General features: G+C 37.1%; 1 protein-coding gene across 1 annotated transcript; it reads right to left on the bottom strand.

Annotated features, from left to right (window-relative positions):
• Window positions 1-10385: 10385 nt before the first annotated feature.
• On the bottom strand, window positions 10386-18550 carry LOC136130746 (oxidized low-density lipoprotein receptor 1-like). The gene is made up of 6 exons (XM_065887298.1): window positions 18441-18550; window positions 16501-16602; window positions 14713-14955; window positions 11217-11356; window positions 10806-10921; window positions 10386-10540 (listed from the first exon to the last, which is right to left on the bottom strand). The coding sequence occupies exons 1-6, from the start codon at window positions 18514-18516 to the stop codon at window positions 10396-10398; spliced, it is 822 nt and encodes a 273-aa protein (XP_065743370.1). The 5' UTR covers window positions 18517-18550; the 3' UTR covers window positions 10386-10395.
• Window positions 18551-21382: the final 2832 nt, after the last annotated feature.

The following is a 21382-nucleotide window of genomic DNA, read 5'->3' as shown; positions in this document are numbered from 1 at the left end:
CCCTTATTGGTCGCATCATTTGCAAATATTTTCTGTGGGTTGTCTTTTCATTTTGTTTATGGTTTCCTTTGCAGTGCAGAAGCTTTTAAGTTTAATCAGGTCCCATTTGTTTATTTTCGTTTTTATTTCCATTACTCTGGGAGATGGATAGAAAAAGATATTGCTGTGATTTAGGTCAAAGTGTGTTCTGCCTATGTTTTCCTCTAAGTTTTATATAGCAAAATGATTTGGATACATATATATATGTATATACATGTGTGTGTGTCTATCTTCGTTTTCTTTTTAATCTTTTCCATTATAGTTTATTACAAGATATTGAATATAGTTCCTGTGCTATATAGTAAATCCTTGCTGTTTATCTATTGTTTATCTATTTTATATATGCTAGTGTTAATCTCATACTACCAATTCATCCCTCCCAACCCCTTCCCCTTTGGTAACCATAAGTTTTTCTACTCACAGACATTTTCTATGTCTGTGAGTCTATTTCTGTTTTGTAAATAAGTTAATTTGTACTCTTTTTTAGATTCCACATATAAGTTATATCATATAATATTCTTTTTGATCACACAAACACATCAAGTTGTTCCTGTCTCCGGAATTTTGCGCTTATACTTTGGCTAATATGCTTTGCCTTGAGAACTTTGCATGGTGGGCTTTTTCTTGATAATTAGTTCTTAGTTCAAATATCACTCTTCCTGGTAGGGCTTCCCTGATCCTTCAGCCTGACGCAGAATATGACCACAGCACCTCTCCATCACACTATACACGTACAAAATATATATAAGTGCCTACCTATATTATAGCCTAAAATTACCTAATGCTATTGTGTGGTTCAGCTTATAAACTCCAAAAGGACAAGCATTCTGTCTCTATAGGTATTCTATGCCCAATGTCTAGACCAGTGTCTTAACGGTCCTGTCTATTGGGGGAAATAGGCAAGAAAACTAACAATTATACTTCTTATGAACTAAGAGCTAAGCTGTTGGTAATTCCAATTTCTAGTCCCAAATCACACCCAAGTTGTCTTTAAATTGACTGTGGAGAGCAGGGGAAAACAAAGAATGGCGGGTGTTATTTTCAAGTAGGAGGTGTTTCTCATATGTATGTTTGTTTGTTTTAGGTTACCTGTGGCATTGTCCCTGTATTGGCCAGTCATGTTTTGGTCAAATACGTTGACTATATTTTCTTTTTTTCCTGTACCTTTAAACTCTGTATCATCTTTAATAGGAAGAAAAATATAGCAAACTGTGATGCAGTACAAGCCAAACAGGAAAGTGTCTAGACTGTCCCAGTATCAATACAACCAGAGCATCCCTGATTTTACTTGTTTTATATCTGGGAATTTAGTACATAATTTTATTGAACCCATAAAATATTTGGAAGCTATTCACCTGGTATATTCTACTCATTTATTTTTAAAAGTGGAAACAACCTGAGATAAGGCAATTGAATTGCAGAGGGGGAAAAAGTCTCCAAGTTATTGGCAGAATTTCTAAATTCAAAGTCCAAATTCGAGCTAATGAATGAACCATGTCCCTCCTGATTCTGTCACTGGATTAACTGAGTGACTTTAGATGTATTGTTTCATTTTCTCTGCTTGTTTCCTCACCAGCAAAAGGATGATGGGTCTTTAAGCCCAGCTAGTATCCTTGGATGGTGAATAAGAAAGGTATAGGGTAACTAAAAAAAGAAAACAGAGTTCCTGTGGGGTGTGACCTGAGCTGAGTCAATACGGATTCATTAAAAAGATTTAGCAAAATCAGGCAGAAGTGAATGAGATGATGGCGCCATCTGCTGCTTTATATTTTGAATTTCAAGGCAAATTAGAGGAAGTTATTCTGTTTTATTCACTTGTGAGTAAAACGGAAGCACTTCTGCAGGGTGGACCTGACTCATAATAAAAACGTGACTTTCACTCTGCTTAAAGGCATCTGTATTACTTTATTCCTAAGAAATTGTAGTTGTTGGGAGTTATTCTATTGTGAGCAGCCGTCGGATTCCTTCAATAATAACCACATATGTTTACTATACTTTTAATTTTCAGTGTGTCATAAGTTCCTGGAGAGCAGGAAACTTGTCTTGCTCACTACAAATTCCCATCATCTAGAGTAGCGCTTCACATATTAAATGAATGAATAAAATTTTACATATGTAGCTATTTTTAATTTGCTTGTTTTCTTCGTACACACGAGACTGTACGGACCCTAAGGATAGGCTCTCTGTATGTTAATTACTGCCTACTCTGTTAGGACTAAAGAAAGAGAGCATCTGAGTGAGAGATGTTAAATAAGTGAATGTGTAACCCCAAAAAAGTGAGAAAAATTTCTAATCCACATCTCTGTCACAGCAAATTGGAATAACTTGGAGAAAGTAAAATAGCCTGATACTGTTATTTTGATATTTAGGTTACTGAGGTATATAAGCAGGTGTTTTAAAATTAATTATATTAGTCATCCTACTTCATTTCCAATATACAACACACATGCTTAATAAGATGGGCATAATATTGAGAAAAAGTTGTCTATTTATATTTTTTTTTAATGTTTGGGGTCTGTTGTAAATAAGTAAAAGACTTAGTGCTGTAGAAGCATATCCCAGAAAAGAGCTTAGCAAACACATATACGTTTATGAATATATTCAGGTTCCTGCTATCTGTCTTATAGGATGCTTTACTAAGCTTAAATTATGTATATTCTCTAAGAGTAGAATTATAAATCATGTGTCAGCTGTGCTCTTAATGGGGTAAAGAACTAGGGAAGAGCTAAGGCATGTGGCTCTTCACTGGAGTATAATGTGGACCACTAAGTTTAATGGGTTCTACAAACAGCCGATTTAATAATTTTCAAATCCACTGAGATTTCCGTATGGCTCAGGTACAAGTCAAATACCTAATACTCCTACTTAAAATTCAATGTTTTCGCAACTGTGCAAATGCTCAGGACCATGTACTTCTCTCTCATTTTTAAAATTTGCTCCCAGGAAACGAGTAGTTCATGAACTTTCTGGTTCATGGCATCCTTCATGGGTTAATACCTTGCACATCACTGGGATGAGGATGACTGATCATGGAGGGGATTTTGGAAGTAAATATAGGTGCAAAGAAGGTACATTTGGAGACATTAAGGTATAAAGATCAGATATTTTAAACTTACTCATTTTACTTGCTAAGATTTAAAAACTTGAACAATAGATGCAGGAAAGCATACCTATTCTGCTCATCTTTCCAAACCAGAACAGCCTAACTCTGTGAAATACTCTAAGATAATTCGGTATTTTAAATAATATTCACTTATATACCCTCTATTCTATAATAGAATACCATCTATGCTCATTGACCCAAATGCCCTGCAAGCCCTAATAAACTCAGAAAATCTCCACAAGGAAGAAACTGAAGAAATGCTGAGCAATACTTTTTATGGTTCACGAAACAAGAGGCAAGTCAGGAGGTATTCCACAGGACATTATTTCAACAACAACAGCAAAAAAGAATCCTAAACAATGTTTATAAACACCATTAAACCTAAGTTAAGGAGTTATTTGTTCAATTTGCTGTATGAGATTAAGAACCTACTACCAAAAAGAGAAACACTCGTAGGACACTATAAATACAAGGAAAAAATGAACTAATAGAATAGTTAACATTTCTTGAACTCTAACCGAATCCTAGGCACTGCATGAATTATTATATAAACATTATCCCATTAAATCCTCATATATCTATGACCTACTAGAAATAAAATGAAGATCTATGAGCTACTAGTGTTATTCCTATCTTTCAGTTAAGGTAATCAAGCTAATAAAGATGTTGAGTAACTTTCCTTAGATAACAGAGATGTAAAAAACTGGGATTTGAACTCAGATAGTCCAAATTCAGAGTTCATTCCCTTAATGAGAAATAAACATGGCCTAAACAGTAAGTTATTTACATCAGGGGTCAGCAAACTCTTTCAGCAAGGGATGAGAGAATAAATATTTCAGACTCTGTGGGTCACTTACAGTCTCTTCTGCATATTTGTTTTAATAACGCTTTAAAAATGTAGAAACCAGTCTTAGCTTTCAGGGCATACATAAATAGACTGCAGGCCAAGGCTGTAGTTGTAACCCAAGGCTGTAGTTGTAGCCCTCGTTTAAATAGTAACAAGCAAGGATAAGAATATTTATGTCTTTGGGATCAAGCAGCAGTCTATAAACTGAGAGATATATCACCAAGATAGATCAGATTAAGGTAGTTTCCTCCAAACCTAAGGCTTAGGAAGACACGTTGCCAACGTCCGGAAGAATTGGAGACAGAAATAGTAAAAGTGACTGAACAATGACTCATTGGCACTGTCAGCTTGGCTAAAGAAGATAGCTCTGGGGCTTCCCTGGTGGCGCGGTGGTTGAGAGTCCGCCTGCCGATGCAGGGGACACGGGTTCGTGCCCCGGTCCGGGAAGATTCCACATGCCGCAGAGCGGCTGGGTCCATGAGCCATGGCCGCTGAGCCTGCGCGTCCGGAGCCTGTAGTCTGCAACGGGAGAGGCCACAGCAGTGAGAGGCCCGCGTACCGCAAAAAAAAAAAAAAAAAAAAAAAAAAAAAAAAGAAGATAGCTCTGTTATCAACTTTGAAATTTCTATACCAGACACAGAGGCAAGAAATTCATCTTCCAATCTGGACTAGATTTTTTTTTTCAGCCTAACATGTTTTTGTTCAGAGATGTCAGTAGTTCCAACAGAAAGAGAAACTAAAGTCCCTAATTACAAAATCCTTCTCTTGGACGTTTGCTCAAAGCCAAATGGAGTAACAAGGACCGTGCCACCTACAAATTGGCCCTTGCCGTCTACCTCTACAAGGTTTAAATCATGAGCCACAGCAGCTGCTGACCTTCAACACCCCTGAGAGGAGCTCAGGGTGGAGATCAGGAATGAGGCCCTCTGTGCTCTGGGGAAAATGGGCAGAACAGGTGTTTAGATAGTTAGATATTTCCGGGAGAACATTTTATGAGCCCAGTTCTTGCATCTCCTCGTACCTAGAAAAGCACTAAAATTATCAATGGTGCCGTCTGCTCCTGGTGACAAGCAGCCACCCTCTGCCAAAATGTGTGCTTGCCTGCACGTCCCCCCTTCACTAAAATTGTATATAACACTGACCTTCCCCCCTACTTTTTAGGGGCACTTTCTCAGAGCTATCTGAAATGTCGTCCCCTAGGACGACATATTCATGTTGCCCCGAATAAAACTTAACTCACAACACTCAGGTTGTGCAATGTTTTTTCCGTCAACAGCTGGATTGACCTTCCGACCTGACAGATACAAACGAGCAAAAACAGACAAAATGCATGAATCAGCAGTTTTCAAAACGCTGGATATCAAGCAACAAAGCAAGACAATGGTCTATGAGAGATGGAAACAAACAAGGTGAGTGCCGGGATTGCCCCAGTTTACCACACTTGTGGAGTTTGCAGGCCACACACAGGGAAGGGGAACTGAGGAGATTACTGGGAAATCCCAGAATTGAGACAGACAAAGGCAGCAAGTGTTCAGGCGAGAGTACCCCAGAGAGGAGAGCTGCACAGAGAGAGAACCCCAGAGACCTGCAGAGAATCTCCTACAGCTCAGAGCATGAGTGTGAGGGAGTAACCAGAGGGTTTGGAGAAAGAACCATCAAAAATAAACAAAGGGGTTCTGTTTCCAGTAAAGTTGCTATTTTTACTTATTAATTCTAATAATTTGTAGATCTGGGGGGATTTTCCAAGCACTTAATGATATCATCTGCAAGTGATCTTAATATCTTTTAATTCTTTGTCTTATCTTATTTCATGGCCTATAGCAACTTTACTGGATACAAAACCCCATATTCGAATATATGTTGTATTCATATATACCAGCAAAAATAGACGATTTTTTGTCATGTACAATAGCAAGAAAACTATCAATATCCTAATAATAAATACAATCATAAATGTAATAAAAATGTGCAAGAGTGTTATATTAAAAGCTCCAAATTACTGTGCAGAGAATTTTTAATAATATCTAAATAAATGGAAAGATGTATCTTTAAAAAAATAAAATAAAATAAATGAAGGAAATAATGCCCAAGTTCACGTGGGGCAGGAAACAGTGCCTTTTCCCAATGGCAAGATTGGACAAGATCATAGCCCATTGAGTATTGGGTGGGATACTCAGAAAATATTTCCTTCATAATGGAGAATCATTAACCCCAGACTGAGAACTTCTTTGGTACTGCCTGATAATCATTAAAGCAATACTCAGGAGCATCTCACTGTTTCTATGTAACTTAAGTTGTTCTCACAATAAAACTCAGGAGTATTTAGAGGAACGAAAAATATCTAGCGTTGACCTAATATAATATTGTAACTCAATTATACAGTAGATCATTGAACGAGATGGGTTTGAAATGCATGCATCCACAAATATGTGGATTTTTATCACTAAATCCATACTATAGTACTACACAATCCACATTTGGAAAGGAGGTACAGAGGGCTGACTACAAAGTTATACATAGATTTTCCGCCTCATGAAGGGGCTGGTGTCCCTAGCCCCCACATCATTCAAGGGTTAACTGTTCTCCAATTAAGAAATAAAATTACAAAAAAACAACTTAGAGGTTAGAATTAGAAGGCACAGACTTTAAAATAGTTAATATGTTCTTCATATGTTCATAGATTTAAAAAGCTACATAGAGACATGGAGGATTTGTTTTTAAAGCATACTTCTAGAGATGAGAACTACAAAGTGTGGGATGAAAAATACGCTGTGTGATATTAATGATAGACACTCAGTAGAAAAGATTCATGGACTTGATTATATATATCAATAGAAACTAACAAAAATGAAACACTGAGAGATAATAATTTTAAAGGGAAAGGAAAGAACAAGGACAGGGAGGGAGGGAGGGAAGACAGCAAGAAAGAAAGAAGCATCAGGGCACTGTGGCAGCCCAATATTTTTTTTTTTAACATCTTTATTGGGGTATAATTGCTTTACAATGGTGTGTTAGTTTCTGCTTTATAACAAAGTGAATCAGTTATACATATACATATGTTCCCATATGTCTTCCCTCTTGCATCTCCCTCCCTCCCACTCTCCCTATCCCACCCCTCCAGGCTGTCACAAATCACCGAGCTAATATCCCTGTGCCATGCAGCGTGGCAGCCCAATATTCACATAACTGGAGTCCCTCAACAGTGTGTGTGTGCATAGGGACGGGCGGGAGGGGAGAGAGGTGGAGTGAGGGGGTACCGGGAGGCGGGGCAGAAAAAACATTTGAAGAGGTAATAGCCTAGCAGCTTAAATTTTTTCAAACTTGATGGAAAAGAAGAAAGATTTCCTCACAAGTAGACCTTCACTATAGGGAATGATAAAGAAAGTCCTTTAAGAAAACTTAAAATATCACCTGATGTAATGTGGATCTAAAAAAGAGATGAAGAGCACCCAAAATGGTCACTACTTGGGCAAATATGTAGGATTTTTCTGCTTACGGTTTAAATGTCTTTAAAAGATGATTTACTATTTAAGCAAAAATGATAACTATGCATTGTGGTGTTTACAACAGATATAAAAATAAAATGTATGGCAACATTAGTGTGAAGGCTGGGAGGAAAGAAATGGAAGTATGCTCGTCTAAGGTTCTATTCGTAGACATGAAGTTGTATAGTATCACTTCAAGGTAGACTGCAGTGAGTCGTGATGTGTATATAAATCCTGAAACAACTACTAAAATAACAAAGAGTAATAGCTAATAAGCCAACAGGAAGATAAAACGGGAGAGTCAGCAATATTTCATTAATACAAAAGAAGGCAAGAAAAGAGGAAAAGGCAACAAGGACAAGTTGAAAGAAGGTGAAAGGAAATATCGAGATGGTAGACTTAAATCTAATTACATCAATATCACATTAAATGTAACGGTTTAAACACACACACAAAAAGACAGAAATTGTCAAATTATATAAAACAGCAGCACTCAACTATTTGTCACCTAAAAGAAACACACTCTAACTAAAAAGACAAAAGTAGGTTAAAAGTAAAAGAATGGGAAAAGATATATCATATTTACATTAATCAGAGAAAGAAAGGAGTGCCTGTATTAATTTCATTCAAATAGAGTTCAGAGCAAACATTATAGAGCCAAACTGATTTTTTTTAAAAAAGGGGAGGCATAGGGCTTCCCTGGTAGCGCAGTGGTTGGGAGTCCGCCTGCCAGTGCAGGGGACACGGGTTCGTGCCCCGGTCCGGGAGGATCCCACGTGCCACGGAGCGGCTGGGCCTGTGGGCCATGGCCGCTGGGCCTGCGCGTCCGGAGCCTGTGCTCCGCAACGGGAGAGGCCACAACAGTGAGAGGCCCGCGTACCGCAAAAAAAAAAAAAAAAAAAAAAAGGGCAGGCATAAATTAACAATGCCAGGAATAAGAGAAGTAACATCGCTACAGACTCTAGAGATACTGAAGTAATAAGAAAATGTAAAGAAAAATGTTAGGCCAAAAAAATCAAACAACTTAGATGAAATGGACAAATTCCTTGAAAGACACCAACCACCAAAGCTCATTCAAGAATAAATCATTTGAATAGCACTGCATCTATTAAAGAAACTGAACCTTTAACAGTAAATAATTAAAAATCTTGTGAAACGAAGAAAACTCCATGCCCAGATGACTTCAATGGCAAATTGCTTCAAATATCGAATGAACAAATCATACCAATTCTACACAAAATCTTCCAGAAAATTGGCATAAAGGAGTACTACTCTGAAACCTAAACCAGACAAAGCTGTTACATGAAAAGAAAATTACATATAAATGTCGTTCATAAACATAGTTGCAAAAATCCTAAGCCAAATTTTAGCAGATCTAATCCAGTGATATATTAAAATAATGCATCTTGAGAATCGAAAGTTGGCTTAAACTTCTATAACTATTTAAGTTAATTCATCATGTTAAAAAACTAAAAAGAGAAAAGAAAAACTATATGATCATCTCAGCAGATATAGGAAAAGTATTAGACAAATCAATACCCATTTCTGATAAAACCTCTCAGTATTCTACGAACAAAAGGAAAATTTCTCAAACTGATAATATTCATCTATGAAAAATATACACTTAACACCTTAGTTAATGGTATAACATTGACTTATTCCCAAGATCAAGAACAAAATAAGAATTTGCACTCTCACCGTTTTTATTCAATATTGTACTGGAGGTTCTAGTCTATGAAATCAGGCAAGGAAAAGAAATAAAAATCATCCAGAAAGGAAAAAATAAAAATATTTTTATTTGCAGATGACATGATTATGTATGAGGAAAATCCAATGAAATACATACACACACCACACACGCCAACACACACACAAACTTACTAAAAGAAATAAGTGAGCGTATCAAGGTTTCAGGATATAAGGTTAATATAAAAAACTATTATAATTCTATACAATAGCAAAGGACATTGGAAATAAAAACTACAATGATAACAGTACTGTCTACAGTAGCATAAAAAATGTGAAATACATGATGATAATCTAATAAAATATGTGAAACATCTATAGAGAGAAAATTACAAAACATCGCGTAAAGAAAATCCATGAGTTGAACAAATCAGTATTTTAAAGAATTCAATTTCCCCCAATTATCTATAGATTCAGTGAAATCACATTCAAAATTTCAAAACGTTTTTTTTAGAAATTGACAAGCCAATTCAAAAATTAAGACGGAAATGCAAAGACATAGATTAACCAAAACAACATTGAAGAACTACCTCCATGTGATTTCAAGATATATTATAAAACTACCGAATCCCAAATATCGCAATGGTATTATGCACAAAGAATACACAAATAGATCGATGGAACAGAATAGAGTCCAGAAATAGACCCAGACGTGTATGCATAACTATTGACAAAAGTGCAAAGGCAACGTAGTGAAGAAAGAAGAGTCTTTTCAGCAAATGTTGCAAAAGCAATTGAATATCCACATGCAAAAAGGAAAAGAAAAAGAACTTCCATACATCCGTACGTGACTTACAAATTATCCCCCCAAAAGTTAAAGATTTCCACGTAAAATCTGAAACTATAAAATGTCTAGAAGAAAACATAGCAGAAAAATGGTTGTGACCTTGAGTTAGGCAACAAGCTCTTAGAAACAGGAAGATGGACTTCACTGAAGACTGGCAGGGGGGCTTGGAACAAGCTAGGTGAAAAAAAATATACATAGAGAATTAAAACTTTTGCTATCAAGGTGTCAAGCAGCTGGGCCCCAGTCTCTGCTAAGGAGTTCTGCACTTTAGCTAGTAACAGGAAGTCCTCAGGGCTCTTATGGTTTGCACCTAAGTGACGAAGTAGAGCTTAATTTTCAGAAGAAAATTCAAAGGTCTTCTCCTCCTTTTCTTCCAGAGCCTTCACATTCACTGCACTCTCAATAGGTTCGCCTTCTTCTGACATATACTGAATGCAGTTAAAATGCAGTTTTCAGCAAAAACAGCTCCCCTTTGTATATATGCACAGGTGCCTGAAGAATACATCTGGAAAGCAGCTCCCTGGAGTCTAAACCTGCAGGCAGCGAGAAAAACAAACTTAGATTTACTGCCACCTTGTGTCAGGCGCTTAGCCTTGTCTTAAAGCTTCAAGTCAGCAATAAACGTGAGAAGGAAAATGTAAGAGAAGATCTGAATGGGTAAACGGGCAAGTCCCTGTGTGAGAGAGCTGGGGAGAGAGATTCAGAAATTCCCCAAGCTTCTTTCCAGCAAGAAGAGGACATTGCGTGGAATGTGGCAGTAACTTCACTAGTAGGTTCAGCAAAGAATAGGAAACTTACAGGTGGGGCATCAAAGGAGAACCATCCTCCCAGAGCCATGAGTAGTTGGGTTTCTTCAGAGACAACCCCATCCAGAATGGGAAACTGGAATGGGCGATTGCTTGCTGGATGAATTCCTGTGGGAAGTCACGTTTCTGAGTTGATGAAAGAGTCGATGTGGACTTTTTAAATTAGATTCCCAAACCGAAAGAACCCAAAGAGCTCTTAGACATCCTCCTGATGGCTTTACAGAAATGTCTACTGGAGCCTAGAGATACTTCATAACCTGTCCATCCAAGGTCATGCACGTAACCAGTGGCCAGCCTAGGCTAGAAAACAGGTACATATTCTGATTCTCAAGGAGGGCCTTAACCTGATCTATTTCCCTGTAAACCAATATTCCAGCCCAACACACAACCATTAAAAACTCACCAGATCATCTGAGCTATTAATCTTCAGCATGTGGGCATCCAAAGACAAGCAATTCTCCCGGCTTTTTTCCCAATTAAATGGGCCAGAGGAAAATTGGTAACAGTTTTCTTCATGCCAGAGCCAGTCTTGGGGACAAGGACCTAGGAAATGTAATATACTTAATTAGTGAGTTATGCCTGAGTAAAAATATTTCTACAATTCTTAAATCAATTCACCCCTCAGGACTCTCACATGCTACCGCCTCTTCTTAATTAGAATTATACCCAGATTCTGCAAATACCTAAATAGCCTAGAGTCTTTATTGCTCCATTTTTTGGAGAAAAAAGAAATGAAGCATTCTGATTTTAGAAAACTCAATTAAAAAGCAAGACTGTTAAAAAGCAAGGCTTGAGCTGGGATGTAATTTTAGAATCTGATCTATTTTTTAAAAATTATGTTTGGAATCATGGAAGTGAGAGTTGGGGGGATGAATATGTGATAGCTATTCTGCTACTAAAAAAGATATGCTTATATATTTTAAAACTTCAGGTCTTTGAATGATGGATTTGGGTTTAGATACTGTGCCTCCTGATTCTGGACATGTAGCCCTATGTGGCTCTTGAGTACTTGAGTTACGGCTGGTCCGCATTGAGATGATGTTCTGTAAGTGTAAAATATACCCCTGATTTTGAAAACGTACTATGAAAAAAAGAATATAAAATATCCCATTAATAATATTTATACTGATTAGTGTCAAAATAATATTTCAAGTATATTGGGTTAAATATGTCACTAAAATTAATTTCATCTGTTTATTTTTCACGTTTACTGTGATTACTAGGAAATTTAATGTTGCATATGTGGCACACACTGTATTTCTTTTGGACAGAACTGTTCTAGGGAGAACAGTATATTGGTGCAAAGAGAGCATCTCAATTTAAATAAGATTTCAGAAAGTAGGGGAAAGTTTTCAGCAGAAAGTTCCCAGAGAGTCCAAAAAACTCAACTCAGGGCTTAGGCAATAGGCAAGATATGTGTTTTACAGATATTTTAAACGATCCCCAAATCCTCTTTCTCCTCCCCCTTCTTCTCCCCTTCATCATCATCATCCCTTCCGTGTGTTACTAACACTTGGAATCTCTTTACTGGGGAACAAAGCCCTTCGTTCTACGCTGTGACCAAAACAAACCTCAAATCCTTGAGCAAGGCAACATTTTAATTTCAATTTTCATTGTGGCATAAGACCATCAGATAATTTTGTAAGAATAGGCTTTATCAGAGAGGACAAAGTAGAAGGGACTGAACTATGAAAGAAGAAAGTGAATGAGGAAGGCTATACGTAAGCCCGGATTGAAAGCAAAGAATGCAAGCTTCCTAACTTATTAATTTGCCTAGTCCTGTCTTACTAGGTCAAAGGAAAGAGTATATTGGTTTTCCTGAACTAAAAGAAAGGTCTAGGTAGGTTTTCCAAGCCATGAAAAAGTAAAAAAGATGAATGTTAAAATGTGGCATTCAAACCACCTGTATGTCCTTTAATTATTATTATTTTTTTATTTAACAAACACAATAACCACTGTGTTAACCAACGTGCCAAAAATGGTTGGCAGTCATTTTTATGTATTGGCTCATTTAATCCTCATAACCACAGTATGTAAGAGTTAGGTTAATTTTCTTCATTTGAAAGATAGAGAAAATGGGACTTTGAACGTGAGCAGTCTAAGGCTAGCATCTGTGTGTTTCATCACTACATTACACTACCTCTCAAACTCCTGAGTTTGAATTAACTGAGGAAATATTTCTTGATGCCCCCTCAAGATATTTTGATACAGGGTTTTGGGGTAAATCTGGAACTTGCCACTTTTAACAAGCTACTTAGGTGATAATTTTGTACACGAAGGGTTGAGAACCACCACTAATTCAGGTGCTAAAATGTAGTCTGTTACTTTGAAGACTCTGTATCTTTCTAGCTGGCTGACCTCAAGCAAGTCACATATGCCAATTTCTCAGCGTCTTGCCCTCTTCATACATATACCGAGGACCACAGACTGGTTAGTAAGAAAGATAAAACTTGTCTCAAGCTTGAGAAAACTGGTATAATTTTTTTTGCATAGTATTTTATTATTAATGTTTTTGAGAATCTTCTCAAAGCTGCTTGATGGACAGCAGTGCTTTATTTGACATCTCTACTAATTGGCTTTTATCTGACACTGCCAAGGAATGAAAACACGTTACTTGGTGTATCTGCTACAAGAGACATATCACCTTTTATTTTTGATTAGTTGTCCACACTTGGCATCTCTGGGATACGAGTCTGAACAATCCTGACATAACTTTACTCCCATACCACTGATAAAAACAAGACTAATTTTACAGCCCCACCTGTGAAATAAACCATTTTTAGTATGTAGCTATGTCAGCTTATATAAACATTCCTGTCCTTGATATAGTAGCCTCCTTCCTTTAAGCCTTCTTTGAGATGGTTTTATGTCCTAAACAGCTCTTTCCTTAAAGACATTCAATATATGTTTGACACTTGCTAAAAAATCAGCTTGTCTATAAACGTCTGCTAATTTTGGAAATTTAAATAACCCTGTACATACTGAAGGGATTTATAAACTGCAAAACTTTATACAAAACTACTTATCGTTATTATCATTTAACTTACCTGGGTTTCCTCTATAAAGTAAATGGACGGGTACCTATAAACTGTTACTTTATAATCTTTATTCAACAAAACTACGTGGTTGAGATTAAGGTGAGCTGTACAAGCAAGAAGTTGCAGGAATCTCTTTTTATCAGTGGCGGCTAGTTACTAACGCCAAGAAAGCAATGTACCACTGAAAGTGACTCTATTTCACACTTTCAAATTCTCCCCATGATTAAAAGCACATACCTGATTTAATTATACGTTGTAGAAAAACTGCCGCCTAGATTCTGAGTTCACCTAGTCAGTTGAGATCAACTCAGTTCTTCTCATACACATTGACTTCCTGGGTCTCTCATAACTTTGTCTAATTTGAAGTATCTACTTAACACTTACAAGCCAGCTCACCTCTATTGATTCAATTTACATTGATGTAGTACGCTTTATGAGAAACAGTCCCATAGAATAATGCTAATGAAGATGAAGGGGTTCCCAGGACAAAGGAAACCCCTCAGGAAAAGAAATCAATGATTAAGATACATTGGAATAGAAAGAGAGAAGAATCTATGCAAAGGGTAAAGGTGAGGGATTTCTTCCAGAAAAACCTCAAAACCAGAAAGTTATAAAGAAAGAGAAGCTCTTGTGAGGCAGGAAAACTTAAATCCACCAAAAAGTATGGCTGATTGAATCAAATTAACTCAAGAATTTGGCATGGGATAGGGTGAGGATGACAAAAAGAGAGGACTTCTGGTGTAGAACACGATGAACAAAAAAGGATACATATATCAATATGCCAATTTTGTGCCTAGAGATATTTCCAAAAAATGTTAAGATTTACAGAGAAGTCTCTCTTCACCCCTCCCTCCCGCATACCTGAATAGTTTGCTGCTTTTTTCAGAGCTTCTTGGAGATTCAGGTTCTGGTGATGAAGTTCCATTAGTTTCTTGGATTTTTCATCCAGCTTGTGGGCAAGGGTTTCTATCATTTCTTTGAGTTCCCTTTGTGACTCCTGGGAAGATCTTTCTGTCTGGTGCTGGGCTGAAATCTGTCCCTCCAGGATATCTTCCTGGTGAGTACGGTTTGCTTGCTGTTGCTTTAGATCGGACACCTGGGATACTAAATCAGAACTGAACTGAGACTCCATTTCCAACCCCAGTAAAAATTCCTCCACAGGATCTTGAGGAAATCAAGGAACTAAATCAAACCATTTGTTGTGACAACAGCCTGATGCACAATGACCCAAATTTCTTCAGGAATTACAGATTTGGAAATTACTTGATACTCATGCAATATTTTTTAAATGTGAGGAACTGTCACAGATACTTGTGATTTAAAAAAATAAGACAGGATTTTACTCGTTGAGAGTTACACACAAGTTAAAAGGAATCACAGGATAAGTCTTATACGAGTGGCATAAATAAAATATAGACGATCTAAGATAGACACAAACCGGACTCAGTGACTATTAGTAGCACTTGTCATTAATGACACAACTAGACACAACTCTAGTTGTGTCTTAATTCCTCTGCCCTTTCTCTACCCTTCCACATTTCCTGATTTTAGTTAAAAACTGTGACACTCACCCCGTTTTTGAGAAACCCTGTCACGGAATTTTTTTAAGCTGCTAACACAAGAGTCTGAAAACATATTTTTCAGTTTTAGTTTGTTATTTTTTTTGGTTTGGTTTCTGGTTTTTTTGTTTTGCTTTTTTAGGAAGGGTGGAGATGAAAGGAAAGTTGTGAAATCAAGCAGGCAGCAAATGTTAAGGGTCCAATGTCTCAGTTCTAGAAGGTTGACGGTTCAGTACAAAGTAGACCTCTTGGGTTGAAAGCCAGATTTGACCCTGTTGCAGAGTGGTCCAAGCCTCAGAGGAAGACTCTTCCAATGACTATCTCTGAGTCAAGGGCTCTTCTCCCAGATCAGTAGGAAAAGTTTTATAGACTGAAAGTGTTCATAGATTGAAAACATAAGTTGTTTGAGACCTTAAACAACCGAGAAACAAATTAGCACTTCAAAGGCCTTAGTAACCTGGATTCTAGGACTCTAGAGAGCCTAGGATTCTAGAGATAAATAACTCAGATCGATGACCTAAATACACAGGTGTATTAGATGGATGATCAACACCATTTTCCTTCTTTCTTAGCCATTTTCATGTTTCCTTTCATTTCTTTTCCTCTCAACATCCCCTCTTTCCTAAATGGCCATATTATAAATTTGAAGAATGTTTTGTTTTAAATGTTTTATTTATGAAGACTGTATTTCTGGGTTCTTAACTTTCAACTGGTATTTAATCATCTCTATTAAAACTCAGCATGAACTAAATGAAGTTTCTTTTACTTTTGGGTCCCTCGGGTGACCTTGTGGATTAGTAACTTCAAATTATTTTCTTCCTCATTATTCTGGGGTTTAAATAGGCTTTATCCATGAAGCTGTGAAAACAAAACCAAACAAAAACCTACCATTCATAATTTCATCCCATGCCTCAATCTATTTGAGGGAAGAGCACAATGTACCCATTCATCTTCCCACTCACTCTTAAAACAGTTCGCCTCAAATGTGTCTAAATCAAGGCTGTTTATAGCTGTTATGAAACCAACAAATAAACCATGTTTATAAGTTCTCGTTTTTTGTTCTCCATCTTTTCCCGGCTTCAGCACTTACATTGGATTATCAGCAATATAACTGTCACCAGTAATCCCAGACAAAGGATCCCTAGAGCCATAGCAGCAGGGTACCACCTCCGAGAGGAGAGAAAACGAAGACCTAAAGTGACAGAGGATAGATTCAGAAAGACAAAAATGATGGAGGCAAGGGATCAAACAATTCTTTGGATACCGTCTGTACCTGGTGCTTTGCATTGCTTACCTCTAGTATTCCCAATGGTTTTGCAAATAATTCATTATTCACATTTACAGATGCGAACTATGTACAGTTAAAGCATTTAAGTAATTTACCTATGGTCACGCAGCTAGCAACTCTAGGAGCCAGGATTCGATACCAGATATTTGACCCCAAATCTAGAATCTAAAGCTTACGCGTTGTCTGCTGTCCCCACGGTGAGCCTTCAAGAAACTCTCAGCCCAGCTTGGTTAGATTAACTTCCTCCACAGGGTAGAGAGCCTGATGTTTTTAATATGGACCACGTGTATGTACGCGCACGTGTGCACGCACACATGCACGCTCGCATGCACGCGCACACACACGTGCAAACACACGCACATACGCGCACACACATGTGCCCACGCAGTTATGAGTAACATACCATAAACGCATGTCAGATATCAAGCGAATAAGCCTTTAGTCAGTTAACCAACTGAGAAAACCTCAAAGAACTAATACATAATTCCGTGCCATTCAATTTTTATTTGGAACTGCGGTTATCGACCAAAGAAAAATAGGAGTGAAATCTCAATATTCACTTGATTCATATATACTCACACCAGCTGTGGCCTTCTTGTTACAAGAGAAAAATTCACCATTATTATAAAAATAAATAAATCATGTAGCTCACAGGTGTACGAATATCTTATTATGAGGTCCACCACTTAAAAAGCACAGATATTACTGGTTCAGCAGGAAAACATTTCACGTAATGGATTTGGACTCCTCACCTTGTTAGATAAACAAATAAGACACTGATAATGTTATCCTCTATATGCGAACAAGGAAACTGACCATTCAGTGACTTGCCTAAGATCACACAAATGTTAAGATCCAAACATAGGTCTTTAATCCAATTGTCAGTAGCTATGTGACTTAGAACGTCACATCACAAAACTTCCAGCCTGAATGTATGATGATTCCAATCAATCAGTGGTCAAATATATTCACAGAGTTCTCACGTGTCAGAAGCACTCCTAATGGACTCTACAGATGACCCAAACAAAATAGAAATTTTGACAGGAAGCAATATGGTTTGTTCTCTGATTCAAAAGTTATTAAGCTCCCAGAAATGTGTATAGCAAGTTGGCAGAAAAGAAGTTGAAGACAGTTATGTGTCTTGCAAATAATTGCCCAATCCTAGCCTTGGAGGCAAATATCTCAGTAAATCTTTCAATCGACGTTTCTCTCTGGTCAATATTCATTCCGTCTTATAGATCAATCCTAGCTCTACCACTTACTAGCCACATAAAACTGGGTAATTTAGTTAATCCTCCCAATCCCTAGTTAGTCCTCTGTAAAAGGGAGATAAGATTAGTCCTAATCTCAAGGTGCGAAGATTTAGAGAAATAATGCATGTAAAGTGAATATCATAGAAAATAGCCTATAGCAAATGTTCAATAAAAGTTAGTTACCACCCTCTACTACAGCATCATTCATACCAAGTCAGTTTATTCGTCAACATCATCTTCGTTATCACCATTACATCTGACTTGTTTTTCCTTTAAGTAAGTGCTATTAACTCTTTAATATTTTCCCACATTCAGGTGTTGTTATCACCATTACATCTGACTTGTTTTTCCTTTAAGTAAGTGCTATTAACTCTTTAATATTTTCCCACATTCAGGTGTTTCCCACATTCAGTCTTCTAATCCTATATTCAGTTAGTTTACATTTCTAACCTAATTCTGTCCCTGTACGTATTTATCCACCCCTAGTACCTTTGTCTCTCTCTCCATTTGGCTTCTGATCCAGTTGACCCTTCATACTCTGGCTCTTGAGGTCAGCAAAAGTCATTTCCAAATTTATTCCAAGAATGAGAGAGTGAAGCAACCAAGGACTTCTACAAAGTAAAAATGTGTGAGCTCCTGCTGGAGTGTTTAAATAGCTACTGATATCTAGTAGAATGACTCAGTCATCGGTAGGAGGAAGGAGAGGCTTTGCTTCATACTGGGAAGTTGGCTGACGCAAATTCTTGGGTTATGTCTATTGCAGGAGGGGAAAGTGGTGATTCTGATAGTGTTTCACGATATTTCACTAAGTAATTTATGAAAGGGAAAACTGTATTTTCCATGAGCATTAGAGGAGAGGAATTTGTACCCACGCTTCAGATGTGGAAACTGAAATTTAACAGGGTAATTCACAGTAAAGAGTGTGCATTAGACCAGATTACTTGATGCCAATATCCATATTTGTTTATTTCACTGTAGCAGACTATCTCTATACTGAGTCTTTCATACGTCTCACATTTTCCTTTTTAATTCTGACTTTTTTTCATCAGCTATAGACTTAGGAATTTGGGGATTAATCACTTATGACTCTTCTCTCTCTAGTCATGATAACCTAGGTAATTTTAGAACTTAGTTAAGAGTGCTATTTCGTACAGTGGCAGTATAACATAGCAGCAGAGAGAAATTTTGGAGCCAGATGGAGATTGTTTCATATCTTTCCTTTGCTATTCCCTTGGTCTCTAATCTTGGGGAATGTCTTTGGCTATACATTAGGACATTATAATGTCCACTTGATAATGTTGATAATGCTGCTATAGGTGTTCAAATGAGATATTGAGTGAAAATGCTAAGCTTTGTACTTCAAACATAATAAGAAATCAATAAATGGTAGTTATTAATATTAGCAGTAGTAATACTCAACACAGCGGAATTGCTCATCAAAGAATACATTTTATATGTTTGCCTTGAGTCACAAAGACTTCTATGGGATCCCAGTAAAGATACTCTATGTATTCACTGATAGAATTCTCACCTATTTTTCCCTCACAACCTCATAACCAGAAAAAACAATCTTGTTGCAGTTATACATGCTTTTAAAAAGAAAATCCTTACCTATTAGAGATATCTTCTGAAGTATTTATGGGCAAAAATGATCTGATAGCTAGTATTTGCTTTAAACTATACCAGGAGAAAAATAAAGAGAAGGGAATACATAAAAGATTGGAGATAAATATGTAAATAAACAAAGTCTAGGAAACTATTAGGAAAATGAGTAGTTTTCACCAGTAATAATTTTTCACCACAATGAAAGCCTAATTAGGATTCCGTTTCTCTCCTCCTCCCTAAATTTTTTTTATTCCCCTTTTCTGTGCAGGGAATCTGAGGCCAAACTGAAAATAGTTGATCACTTAAAGTGCTACTCTATGAGACAGATCACAGAGGAGGCTCAGCAACTCGCAAATATATCCTAGTCCAATCAGCTTGTAACAAATCAATGTTACTTACCTTTATCCCTCAAGCCCCACACCACCTCCCTTGATTGTGAGTGCCAGGAAGCAAGATTAGATGCATAACTGCATTTGCCATGGGGACTTTCACATAAATAGGATCTCAGGAAATTATTTTAATGATGATTAATAAATACTGCAATGATACCACAGTGAAGTGGACACTTAATCATTTCCCACAACGATGCTATTTCAGATGCCTTCAATATTCTAGTGGATTAAGATGAGACATATAGGTACCCTTGTTGAGGAAATAGACATGACACATATTTCTTGTGAGCCCATCACATCCTCATAGCTTTTTATAGGAAGAAGTATCTCAGAAGGATGCATGTGAGTATGTAGTTAAAATACCCAAGGAAAGACACAAGACCAGAAAGAAATACATTCCTTACAGAAGGCCTAAGATGGAGCTAGATCGCCCAGATCTCTGATATTCACCCCCACACTTCACCTAGGAGACCCAGGAGAGCATAATCATCCATTGTCCTTTGGGTCAACACTCACAGGAATCTCCCTAAGCAGTCCAGGACTTGGTGGTGAGCTCTACAAGTCCTATACTTCCTTCGAAAACAATTATTTTTTCCTTTAAAAAAATTTTTTTTTAAATTAAAAAAAATTTTTCAGGATATTTAAAACATCCTCTCACCCTAACACCTACAGGTCGGATTGTCATCATCAGTTTCTTTTTCTCCCCTCATTTTATATACTCTAACATGCATTGTATTGATTTTCAACTTCATTAATATTATTCCATTTCTCCAACTAAATTATAAGCCCTTTAAAAGTAAGGATAGATCCCCTTCTATTAAGGACATCTCATTCTTTTCTACCACCCTAGCATACCATACTAATTGTGCCACTATTCTACAGACAGTTGACAGTTAACACGAGCTTCTTAATTGTGAAGACATCACCAGCATAAACTGGATTTTTAAACTACAAAGAAATCTGAGAAAATTCTATCTCAATTCTTTTATTTTGAGAAAGTGGAACTAAAGTCCCCCAAATTTAAGTGGTTTACTGAATATCTCTTTTCTACCTGATGCTAGACAAGAACTCAGTTCACTGTTCTTTCAATTATACCAGATCATAAAAGACATAGGTATCAAAAAAAAAAAGACATAGGTATCTTCTTCTAAGTGATATTATAAACGCAGTATGAATCTCTCTCAAAGGTTTCAGTGAGAGACTTTTCAGATCACCAAGGCAGAGCATATCCACTTCATAGTAGACTTTAAATGTGGTATGCAGTAGAGGATACCCACATCAGGGGCACCCTCAAATCTTTTCTTGATGTCCCTCCAACCAGAAGCTCATACAGAAGTGTCACAACACGGACAGTGTGAAAACTAGACCAGTCACCATCTTCTGGGTGATCTAGCTCCTCAACATGGCCATATTTTGCCTTTTGCTATTCTAGCC

This window comes from Phocoena phocoena, chromosome 11 (assembly GCF_963924675.1).
Source record: "Phocoena phocoena chromosome 11, mPhoPho1.1, whole genome shotgun sequence".
Lineage (NCBI taxonomy): Eukaryota > Metazoa > Chordata > Mammalia > Artiodactyla > Phocoenidae > Phocoena > Phocoena phocoena.
Note: the sequence above shows the minus strand (reverse complement) of the source record. Positions and strands in the feature narration are given on the sequence as shown.

Coding starts and splice junctions, on each gene's coding strand:
- LOC136130746 (XM_065887298.1), bottom strand. CDS start 18,516: ATGACTTTTGCTGACCTCAAGAGCCAGAGTATGAAGGGTCAACTGGAT. Junction 16,603..18,440: donor AAATGGAGAGAGAGACAAAG/GTACTAGGGGTG, acceptor CTGTCACTTTAG/GTCTTCGTTTTCTCTCCTCT. Junction 14,956..16,500: donor TATATTGCTGATAATCCAAT/GTAAGTGCTGAA, acceptor GTTCTGATTTAG/TATCCCAGGTGTCCGATCTA.